We start from the raw sequence: 12,256 nt of genomic DNA on the forward strand, positions 1-12,256 counted from the left end.
GGGGACCAATCCCAGGCTGTGTGTTCGTATCCAGGTCATCTGGAAAAATGAGAGCGAGCGAGCGAGAGAGAGCGAGGAAAGTAAAATGGTCGCCTGTGAATTAGCTTCAGTTACGATGATGGCACCCACCAGAGCGAGGGGACGGCAGCAGCAGGCGGGAGGAGGAACTGGTATTGGGATCAATGACCCTATCCCTCCAGATGTGAATAAATGATGCACCTTCACAGCACAGACCCGCAGCGGTCCCTGCTGTGCTGCGACGCGGTGATGCAGTGAGGCGACCAGGTGTGAAACTCCAAGCAAACCCAACAACATGATGCTCAGGCCTCAGCCAGGCTTTGCACTCCATCTGCCAGTCAATCAACAAGCATTTCACTGTGCACCTGCCACTCGCAGGCCATGGAGCTGGGAGCATGGCGGGACCGGCAAGACCCCACACTCACAGAACAGACAGCTGAGCAGGGGATGCAGGCCAAGAGGCGGGAACACAAGAAACAGACCCATCACAGGAGAAGGCAGAGACCCTTCCAGGAAGGACCCTGGGTGGGCAAAGCCACGCACCTCTCTTCTCAGACGCCCCTCTCTGGCCCTGAGCAACTCTGTTGCACTGAGGAGCAAGCCTTCCTCCTGGGAGCCCGGATGTCACACAGGGAGACACCAGGGGCTCCCGGGTAGCAGTCGGTGAGGTGGGGGCTACTCAGTCACATCCTGCATCTGTGTCTAAGGAAACGCTGCTCAGGCACCTGCCCCACTGCAGGTCAGCATGAGGCTCAGGGCTGGACGGTCCCTGCTGTGACCCACACAGCCCAAGGGGGACATGGCTGGAGCTGTGCACCTGCCCTACACATGGGTGGATGGTCCCTGCTGTGACCCACACAGCCCAAGGGGGACATGGCTGGAGCTGGGCACCTGCCCTACACACGGGTGGACGGTTCCTGCTGTGACCCACACAGCCCAAGGGACACCATGGCTGGTGCTGTGCACTTGCCCTGCACAGGGGTGGACAGTCCCTGCTGTGACTCCCACACAGCCCCAGGGACACCATGGCTGGAGCTATGCACTTGCCCTACACTGGGCTGGACGGTTCCCTGCTGTGACCCACACACAGTCAAGGGGGACCATGGCTACTGTGCACCCACCCCTCCCAATGCCCTTTGCATCTTTCTCCCCCCACCAGTGGCCCAGGAGTGTGGCCTGTGGGAACTGAGCCAAGGCTTCTTGTCTTTTGTCTCCTGGTTGGGTTCAGCCAAAGGGAGTTCCCAACAGGAGATGGGCGTGGGAGGAAGGATGGGCCCACATTCCCCCTCCCTGACTCCTCCCTGCCCCCCTCCCTGCCTGACCGCCACTGGCAGTGGCTGTCTTGCAATCACCGGCCTTAGTCCCCTGTTAGGGGCTCTCTTCTCTCACCACCCCTCCCCTTGACCTTGACGGTACCCTTGGAAGGGGTCAAAGCTCCACACTGATGCCCCCTTGCACAGTGCCTTCTCTGAGTCCTGCCCAGGCCTTTGTGGAGTTTGCTCCCAACCTTGCCTCAGCTGCCGCTCTATGGGGACACGGGGCAGAGCCTCACTGTGGGCACAGCTTCATCTTTAAGTCCAAGGCCAAGGCGGGATGGGAAGGTACTGTCCAGGTGGCCCCCCCACGCCCCCTCCCCCAGAACTGGCGGTGGCTGCAGGAGCCGGCTCTAGGCGGCCGCTTACCTTTCTGTGGTCCGTGGAGGGCTGCGGACAGATGAGCGGGAGCCCAAGCAGCAGGAGGGAGCCCAGGACTCTGAGGAGGAAGCACAGCAGGCGGGGCCGTGAGCGTGTCGCCCAGCAGGAGGCGCACTGCCGGGTCACGACCACAGGAGAAGGGTCCGAGCCAGCCCTGGACAGACGTGGTGGAGCCCCCACAGGAGGCCGTCACGTGGAGGGCTGGCCACGGGACAGACGTGGTGGAGACCCCACAGGTGGCCGTCATGTGGAGGACTGGTCACCTACAGGAAGCCGTCACGTAGAGGGCTGGCCATTCATAGGAGGCCGTCACATGGAGGGCTGGCCACGGCACAGACATGGTGGAGACCCCACAGGAGGCCGTCACATGGAGGGCTGGTCACCCACAGGAGGCCGTCGCGTGGAGGGCTGGCCATTCATAGGAGGCCGTCACATGGAGGGCTGGTCACCCACAGGAGGCCGTCATGTGGAGGGCTGGCCACGGGACAGACGTGGTGGAGACCCCACAGGAGGCCGTCACATGGAGGGCTGGCCATTCATAGGAGGCCGTCACATGGAGGGCTGGTCACCCACAGGAGGCCATCACGTGGAGGGCTGGTCACCCACAGGAGGCCGTTGCGTGGAGGACTGGCCACGGGACAGACCTGGCTGCCGTCTCCACACCTTTCCCCACAGGGCATCCAAGTCAGGACAATCATTCTCTAGGAGCCCAGTCCCCCTCCCCGGGAGTGGGGACAGCAACAGATGCTAGAGAGTAGGTAGGGGAAGACAGGGCAGGCCACCCCCTGTGCTTGACAAGAGTAAGTCCTGGGGGTGATGGTCACTGCCCCTCCACCCTCCATGGTCCCCCGTGGGTGGCACAGCTGCGTGGAGCCCTGCTGGCCCCAGCCCTGACTGAGGCCTGTCACCAAATCCAGGGACAGCGTGGGTGGGAGCAGCGGGCCCAGGACAGCAGCGCGTGCTGGAGAGGACATGCGACCTTGGGATCCCAGCGCCACACAGAGCGGCCCTGGGTGACTTCGGCTCCCGGAGCGGCCACGCCCCAGGCTCCGGGAGGACCGCTCAGGTGAGCGGATGCTGCCTAAGACCTGGCCTCCGATCAGCAGCGCCTTACTGAGGGCCTCCTGCAAAGAGGCCCACAGCTTCTGACCTTTGTCCACAGCTAACCTCAGGAATGCGGAAGTCCACATCTGGTTTGTGGTGGTTTTGAAAGGCAGAGAGAGAACTCCCTTCTGCTGGTTCACTCCCCAAATACCTACAACAGCTGGGACTGAGCCAAGCCAAGCAGGGAGCCCAGCGCTCAGTCCAGGTCTCCCACACGGGTGGCGGCAGGGACCCAATTACTCGGGCCGTCAGTGGTGCTTCCCAGGGTGTGCATTAGCAGGGCCGGGAAGCGAACCCAGGCACTCGGATGTGGGGACGTGGTGTCCCGATCAGCATCTTCTAAAATGTTCATTTCTTTTTCATTTTAATTTGGAAGACGGGGAGGAAGAGACAGAGAAAGAGGCCGATGAAGAGACTTTCCGTCTGCTGCTTCACTCCCCAAATGCCCACAACAGCCAGGACGGGGCCAGGCTGGAGTCCAACCTGGGGCTGCCACATGGGTTGTGGGGACCCAACTGCTCGAGCCTCCAGGGTGTGCATGAGCAGGAAGCTGGACTCGGAAGTGGGACTCACACAGGATACTCCTCCATGGATCATGCAAGGCCCAGGAGGAGATGTGACCGCTGCACCCCACACCTGCCCCTTAGCTGGCATCTTATCCTGCAGACAACACCCAGCTCTCAAACTTTTTGAGGCCTCTAGCACAACTGAGAGACATGAAATCGCCCCACTCAGGGAGGACACAGGAGGGGTGACGAGGAGGAGAGCCCACAGACATCTGAGGCTTCCCCCTCCCATCTGAAGATCCCAGGACCCGCCCTACCCCACGTTGATGCTAATGAGCAGGTGCCCCCAGCAGGCCTGGAGAGCCTGCACGTGATGAGACCTGGAGCCCAGGGACCCGCGTGTCCTGAGGTGCAAACGCATGGGCTGCCGCAGAGCTGGGGACCACAGCGGCCGTCACAGACCTAGGGTAGACCTGCAGCGGGTGCTCCAGCCCACACCTCCTCCCACCTGTCACACAGGGGGCTGGACCGGGGCAGAAGTTTGCAAGGCAGAGATGTCCTTGGAGAGGCGGGGCGCCAGGCAGGACCCTGCGGGAAGGACAGGGGGAGGTCCCGCACACCACACAGGGGGCAGCGTTCCTGGGACGCACCTGGAGGGCTTGCTGGTGTTTGGAGACCCAGCCGGCTGGGTGTCTGCTGGGGGCACTGAACGAGGTAGGTGGGCGGGAGTGCCAGTATTTCTTGAGCTCCTTGTTCCCCAGGAACAAGGGCAGCACGCTGGCCTCGGGCTCTCCAGGAAGAACCCCACCCAGGCAGGCTGCTCACCAGGGAGAGGCCACCCCCAGGAGGCAGATGCGTGGCCTCTGCCCTGCTGTGCAGGAGCTGGAGGCAGGGGCTGCCAGGGGCCAGGCAGCTCAGGCACAGCCACGCGGGAGACCCTCCGTGATGGGGACATCCCCCAAGGACCAGCAGGAGAGGAGAACCCAGATGCAGACGCCTGCCGGCCCAGGAAAGCACCAGTAACCCTACCCCGACACCCACAGTGACACACACTTTTGGAGGGCTTAGCTTAAAAATGACACCGTTGGTCAAACTGGCATGGGGCCACAGAAGCTGCCCCAGACCCGTCCCCCGCATCTGGGCAGGAGCCTCGAGGACAGCAGGGTCTCCGGACAATGCTGGGAGAGGAGGCTGCTTCCCCCGAGTGCCCTGGCCAGACCCAGTCTATCCTCTTCCTGGGGTGCCCATGAAGGCCTGGACATCACTGGGTCAGGCCCTGCCAAGGCAACCTCAGGCGGGACTCAAAATCCAACCACACTACAGCAGGCTGATTTCTAAGTCGGTAACTCCGCATGGCCCAGGAGTGATGCTATCCATACCCAAACAGGCCCTGGCAGGAAACGAGGTCCCCAGCCCTCCATCAGCACCACGGCTCCTTGGCTGCAGGGCCTCGGGCCGATCACCACCTCCCCCGGCCTCAGTCTCCTCATCTGTAAAAGGGGTGCAGAGGAACCTGCCCCACTGCTGCAAGCCAGAGGAGATGCAGAGACCCAGGCAGGAGCTGGGGCCTGCAGGTGGGAGTCGCCTACAGCCCTGTGGGCATGGCCAGCCCCTTCCAGGAAAGCCGAGCGCTGTGGTTTTGTTAATCTCACACCTGGCAGCCCGGGGGCATGCGCCCCTCGGCCCCCAGGGCTCTGGGCCCCCACACGCTGTGCTGCCGTGGGAAGCAGCACTGCGGAACTGAGCACCCCAGGTAGGCTGGCAGCAGGCTGGGGAGGCTACCGACCTCAGCACCTGCACGCCGGGCTGCCAGATTTGCTCCGTGGTCCTCAGGGCTCCGGTCTCCCCAGGCCCACCTGACCCGACCTGAACCATGTCCTCTCTTCTGCCCGCCTCTCCTCCTTCACAGTACCTACTTCCTCCACACAGATCCCTCCCATGCATGACACTGCCACGCATGTCATTGCCACACACACCACTGCCACATGTGTCCCTCCCACGCATGTCCCTCCCACATGGGTCTCTCCCCCACACACCATTGCCACACGTGTCCTTCAGGTGTGTCCCTCCCACATATGTCCCTGACATGTGTCCCTCCCACATGGGTCTCTCCCATACACATCACTGCCACATGTGTCCCTCCCACACACATCACTGCCACATGGGTCCCTCCCACACACATCACCGCCACATGTATCCCTCCCACACACATCACTGCCACATGTGTCCCTCCCACACATATCACTGTCACACGTGTCCCTCACATGTGTCCCTCCCACACACATCACTGCCACATGGGTCCCTCACACATGTCTCTCCCACACACATCACTGCCACATGTGTCCCTCACACGTGTCCCTCCCACACACATCACCGCCACATGGGTCCCTCCCATGCGGGTCCTTCCCTGCAGTGTCCCCCACCCACAGAACCCAAGTTTCAGGGTCAGGGAGTTTATCTGTCACCATTTATTCCCAGCAACTAGCAGAGGGCCCGCACCTGTCTGAGAGTGGGATTCGGGGAACTGCAGCACGGTGCTTCTGCAGCGTTGGGATCTCTGAAATGCCAAGAAGGCCAAAGATGCGAACCCAGCAGCCAGAATCTCCAGAACCTTCAGAACCCTGCTGGTTCTTACTGGGCGATGTACAGCGCCAGAGTGACAGCCCAGGAACCATCCTCATAGGACTCACGTGAGGAGGCGGACACACCGTGTGATGGTGGCTCTTGTCACACAGCGGCCAGACACATGTAGTGCTGCACACCTGCCACACGTTACACGTATGGCCACAAGCTGCCAGACACATGTAGTGCTGAACACCTGCTCACACGTTACACGTATGGCCACACAACTGCCAGACACATGTAGTGCTGCACACCTGCACACGTGACATGTATGGCCACACAGCTGCCAGACACATGTAGTGCTGCACACCTGCTCACACGTGACACGTATGGCCACACAGCTGCCAGACACATGTAGTGCTGCACACCTGTCCACGCATGACACATATGGTCACACAGCTGCCAGACACATGTAGTGCTGCACACCTGCCCACACGTGACACGTATGGTCACACAGCTGCCAGACACATGTAGTGCTGCATACCTGCTCACATGTTACATATATGGCCACACAGCTGCCAGACACATGTAGTGCTGCACACCTCCTCACACATGACACATATGGCCACACAGCTGCCAGACACATGTAGTGCTGCATACCTGCTCACATGTTACACATATAGTCACACAGCTGCCAGACACATGTAGTGCTGCACACCTGCCACACGTTACATGTATGGTCCAGACACATGTAGTGCTGCACACCTGCTCACACGTGACACTTACGGTCACAAGCTGCCTCACACGCTTCATCTAGTGTCACACACCTGCCATACACTTACATAGTGCTGCACAGCTGCCTCACACGTTACAACCAGTGCCACACACATGCCACACAGGTTACATCTAGTGTCACATGCCTGCCACACAGGTTACATCTGGTGTCACAATGTGCCACACGTGACACGTATGGCCACACAGCTGCCTCACACGTTACTTAGCACCACATCCCTACCTCACACTTACATCGTGTGCTACACCTGCCACACATCAGCTCCAATGTGGAAACGCTGCTTCCCTCCACCTAGCCCTGGGGAAGCTGAACTGCCCCGGGTGCCCGGGAGAACTCCTTCCAGGATGAACCCTTAGTCGTGACCTGTGCTCTGCTCTGCAGGGGCAGCAGTCAGAGCAACACGGACCGCGAGCACTGAGCACCTGCCAGGCTGAGCTCACCACCCCGCACACATCCTGATCGGGACACCCTGTCTGCTCGCACACACGCCTCGCTCCCCGCACCCACACCCGGGGCATCCCTGCCCAGCCTGGGGCCACGAGAGCACGCACACAGAGCAGACTTGGGGCCTAGGACTCCCCTCTGCTGCCCATGCACCCCCCTGTCCCAGCCTCCGTGCAACCTTCACTGTGAAGGCCACACCTGCACCGGGAGAGGCTCCGGGAGCAACCTGGCGCGGATAAGACCACAGCAAGCTCAGCCAGGGCCACAGTCTCAGGGCCGCAGCGACCTCCCCACCCGCGTGGCCTGCGGAGAAGAAACTCCCGCCAAGCCTGCATTTTGCCGATTCAGTGCAGCGTTCCTCCTTCCTCGGGGGGCCGCTAAGAAAAAGACAGCCTCACAAGAGGAATTCTGACCTTCAAAACGAAGCGGATCGCATAAACCCTACGCTTTTGAAACACACCGTCTGTCCACTTCCCTGCTTCTGCAGAGGCACGATGCTGCACCTAAGTGGCCTCCATCAGGCCAGAGGCCCCAGCGAGAACACCACACAAGGAAGGACCACATGGTACACGCAGAGGCTCATGGTGCTTGGACCCTGGGGGTGTTCTAACCCAACGGGCACCAGGCCCGTCCCTGGCCTGCTCCACCTAGGAGCCTGCGTCCTCGTAACCCGGTCTGCCTTGGTCTTGGCACTGACAGTGAAGCGCAACTTGGCCAGACCACGCAGGCTCAGGGGAAGCCCTGCCTGGCCTGCACGCACGTAAACGCACCCTTGGAACCACACACGTATTCTCGTAGCTTCCTCCCGGGACCCGTGAGCATCGTCCCGCAGAGCACCGGTCAGCCAGTTCCCCTTCCTGGGAAAGGTACTTTCTAGGCCAAGTGTGCAATGGGCATGGCTCCTCTATCCCCAGGGAGGACAGCAGTGGGCACGGCTCCTCCACCCCCAGCTAGGACAGCAGTGGGCACAGCCTGCCTGTACCACAGCAGTATTTCCCAGGCAGTCTCCCTGTGGAGACACAGAGGAGCCGGAAGAGCGAGATGGTCCCCTGGGGACAGTTCACATGGGAGTAGCTTCTCACCCCTCAGAGGCACAGTGTACACGGCACCTGCGATCACACCTTAACTCCGCTGAGCCCAAATTGGGTGCTGAATGTTCCAGCAAGGAGTCAGTGACAGGGACAGGCTGGCTGTGGCAGGCACAGAGAAAAATCAAAGCTGTGGGGCTGGCATTGTGGAATAACAGGTAAAGCTGCCACCTGCAGTGCCAGCATCCCATATGGGTGCCGGTTCGAGTCCCAGCTGCTCCACTTCCGATCCAGCTCCCTGCTATGGCCTGAGAAAGCAGAAAGCAGGGGCTCTGCACACTCCCACTGCCCCTGACGACAACTCTTGCTGGCCTGCCCACACCTGTTGCATGTGAGGCCATAGCCTGGCCCACTTCAGCAATGAACTACACCACCCTGCTGGGGAAGATGGAACTCAGAGCCGGTCACTTCTGCACTGACCACTGTGGAGGGATTCACTCCGCGTCCCACACGTATTGACCAAGCATCAGCGGGCAGTGGTATGCGAGCCAGCTGCCCCACCTGATGAGCACCAACAGGTGTCAGACCACAGGGTCCAGGCCTGGCCTCTCCCTCCTTCCCCACTTGCTCATCCCTGCACAGGGACATGAACTGGGCCCTTCTGGGCCATCACAGGGTTCTCCACGGAGCGATTCCCATTCGCTCCCTTCAGGCACCTGTGCACCTGTGCAGTCTATGCTTGGGGCGTTCTCTCTCTCTCTCCCTCTCTCTCCCTCTCTCTCCCTCTCTCCCCCCCCCACCTCCACTCTGCCTTTCAAATAAATAAAATAAGTCTTTAAAAAAACAAAAGAACGGCAGAGCTGCAGACGTTAAAGTGATCACATTTGAGTGAGGTCTACCAAGGAAACGAAAAATGTTACTTTTTCAAAGACCGAAACCAGACTCGTGACCCAGGGCCAGCCACCTGTCAAGCCTATAAGAAGACCCAGAGCTCGCCTCCCTAAGAGCTGTGAAATCACCATCTCTAACGATACACGTGTCTCCTCAAAAGCTCTCACTCTATAATTTGTAATGGTAGCAAGCATGCCTTGGTCTAACCGTGGCCTACCCTTTGGTCTAGCCTTGGCCTACACTTTCATCTAGCCTTGGTCTACCCACTAGTCTACCCTTGGCTTACACTTTCATCTAGCTTTGGCCTACCCAATGGTCTAGCCTTGGCCTTCCCATTGATCTAGCCTTGGCTTATCGCTCGGTCCAAAAAATATTTCATCTGCCCTGCATTTTTCACGGTGCCCAAGGTTCAAGGACAACCCACCGACCAGGGCCACTGAGGGGCCAACCTGAGTGTGCCCACAGCTCCTGGGTTCCCCCGTGACTCTCCCTGCCCCAGAGCCCCTCCCCCAGCCCCCACGCTGGGCGAGCACACAGGCCCCTCCAGCCTCTCAACAAAGGGAAGTGGCTCTGAGTCCCTCCAGGGCGACGCGCAGAACCCCAGAGGGACTGTTAGAGCCAATGGAATGTCCACTTTGTGAACCCTCTGCAGCGCATTTTCCAACGTCTGTGTGTGTGTGCGTGCGTGTGCGTGCATGCACTTCCGACGTCTGTGTGTGCACGTGTGTGTGCATGCACTTCCGACGTCTGTGTGTGCGCGTGTGTGTGCATGCACTTCCGACGTCTCTGTGTGTGTGCATGCACTTCCGATGTCTGTGTGTGTGCATGCACTTCCAACATCTGTGTGTGTGCGTGTGTGTGCACTTCCAACATCTGTGTGTGTGTGCACTTCTGGCGTGTGTGTGTGTGCATGCACTTCCGATGTCTGTGTGTGTGTGCATGCACTTCCGACGTGTATGTGTGTGTGTGCGCTTCCGACGTCTGTGTGTGCATGTGTGTGCATGCACTTCCAACGTCTGTGTGTGTGCGTGTGTGTGCACTTCTAACATCTGTGTGTGTGTGCACTTCCGACGTCTGTGTGTGTGTGCATGCACTTCCAACATGTGTGTGTGTGCGTGTGTGTGTGCATGCACTTCCGACGTCTGTGGGTGTGTGCATGCACTTCCGACGTCTGTGTGTGTGTGCGTGTGTGTGTGCACTTCCAACGTCTGTGTGTGTGTGCACTTCTGGCGTGTGTGTGTGTGCATGCACTTCCGACGTCTGTGTGTGTGCACTTCCGATGTCTGTGTGTGTGTGCATGCACTTCCGACGTGTGTGTGCACTTCCGACGTCTGTGTGTGCATGTGTGTGCATGCACTTCCAATGTCTGTGTGTGTGCGTGTGTGTGTGCACTTCCGACATCTGTGTGTGTGTGCATGCACTTCCAACATCTGTGTGTGTGCGTGTGTGTGCACTTCCGACATCTGTGTGTGTGCGTGTGTGTGTGTGTGTGTGCACTTCCGACGTGTGTGTGTGCATGTGTGTGCATGCACTTCCAATGTCTGTGTGTGTGCGTGTGTGTGTGCACTTCCGACATCTGTGTGTGTGTGCATGCACTTCCAACATCTGTGTGTGTGCGTGTGTGTGCACTTCCGACATCTGTGTGTGTGCGTGTGTGTGCACTTCCGACGTGTGTGTGTGTGCACTTCCGACATCTGTGTGTGTGTATGCACTTCCGACGTGTGTGCGCACTTCTGACGTCTGTGTGTGCATGTGTGTGCATGCACTTCCAATGTCTGTGTGTGTGTGTGTGTGTGTGCGCATGCACTTCCGACGTGTGTGTGTGTGTGCACTTCCGACACCTGTGTGTGTGTGTGCATGCACTTCCGACATCTGTGTGTGTGTGTGTGCATGCACTTCCGACATCTGTGTGTGTGTGCATGCACTTCCGACGTCTGTGTGTGTGTGCACTTCCGACATCTGTGTGTGTGCGTGTGTGTGTGTGCACGCACTTCCGACATCCGTGTGTGTGTGTGTGTGTGTGCGCATGCACTTCTCGTCCACCAGTGAGGTCCAAGACCTCTTGCTCTTGGGGCCCTCTGCCCCAGAGCAGTTGGAGAAGCATTTACACAAACAGCCAACCAACCAAACACTGCAGACAGCGTGTTTGGTTTGCGGCTGAAAAACACTCACGGGGCCCTGGAACCAGACGCACACTGGTGCGTGGGTGAGCCCGGTTTAGGAAAACAGGATTGCACAGAAACCCCCAGTCGATTGCCTGGGGATCTCCCATTCCCCAAATTCCCACTTCTCTTTCCCACGTGTGGGCAGCAGGGCTCCTGGGGAGATGTCCCGGTGAGCAGCAGGCGGCAGCTGGGACACAGGGCACCACGGGAAAGCTGTGTGCAGCGACTTCTCCCAAGAAACCCCCGCTGGGCTCTGAGGGTCCCCGGTATTCTGGGGCATGCAGCCGTCCCGTTCTGACCAGGTCTCCCATCATGTCCTAGTGCCCAACCACATGCTCTGGAGGGGACCCACGGGGCCAGCTGCCGCCGCCCTCATTGCCCTCACTGGTCTTGTAAGAGTTTCAAAGCTTCCACAGCTTTCATATCCAGAATTGGCTCTTCAACTCTTTGGTACGTCACGGTTCAGAAACACACAAACCGGGGGCTGGCGTTGTGACGTACCAGGTAAGGCTACCACCTACGACACCGGCATCCCATACGGGCGCCAGTTCAAGACCCTGCCACTCCACTTCTGATCCAGCTCCCTGCTAATGGCCTGGAAAAAGCAGCAGCCGATGGCCCAAGTGTTTGGGCCCCTGCACCCACATGGGAGACCCAGATGAAGCTCCTGGCTCCTGCCTGGCCCAGTACTGGCCATTGTGGCCACCTAGGGAGTGAGCCAGCAGATGGAAGATCTCTGTGTGTGTGTGTCTGTCTGTCTGTCTGTCTGTCCCTCTCTGTCTGTGCCTCTGATTTTCAAATAAATAAATCACTTTTAAAAAATAACAAATACATGAAAATGGAAATGCACACACACTCACTCACATTAGGCACAATGCCTTCCCTTGGGAGTGCCCCAGACACCACCTAGGCTGATCCCAGAGTGACTGGGTCACACAGGCCACAGGAGGCCACAGAACCAAGCTCTCCCACCCTCTCTGGTAACTCGTGGAAAACACGTAATGGAAAAAACAAAAATAACAAACAACAGCAGCAAAGCCTATGCCTCGAC

At 59.1% G+C, this 12,256-nt stretch overlaps 1 protein-coding gene across 1 annotated transcript in view; it reads right to left on the minus strand.

Annotated features, from left to right (window-relative positions):
- THSD4 (thrombospondin type 1 domain containing 4) overlaps positions 1-12,256 on the minus strand; it is a 399,410-nt gene that overhangs the window by 367,360 nt on the left and 19,794 nt on the right. Inside the window, exon 3 of the mRNA XM_070054744.1 lies at positions 1,701-1,770. Coding sequence (XP_069910845.1) covers positions 1,701-1,770 — 70 coding nt within the window. The remainder of the gene's footprint in view (positions 1-1,700; positions 1,771-12,256) is intronic.

The sequence above is a fragment of the Oryctolagus cuniculus genome, chromosome 12, assembly GCF_964237555.1.
Source record: "Oryctolagus cuniculus chromosome 12, mOryCun1.1, whole genome shotgun sequence".
Classification (NCBI taxonomy): Eukaryota; Metazoa; Chordata; class Mammalia; order Lagomorpha; family Leporidae; genus Oryctolagus; species Oryctolagus cuniculus.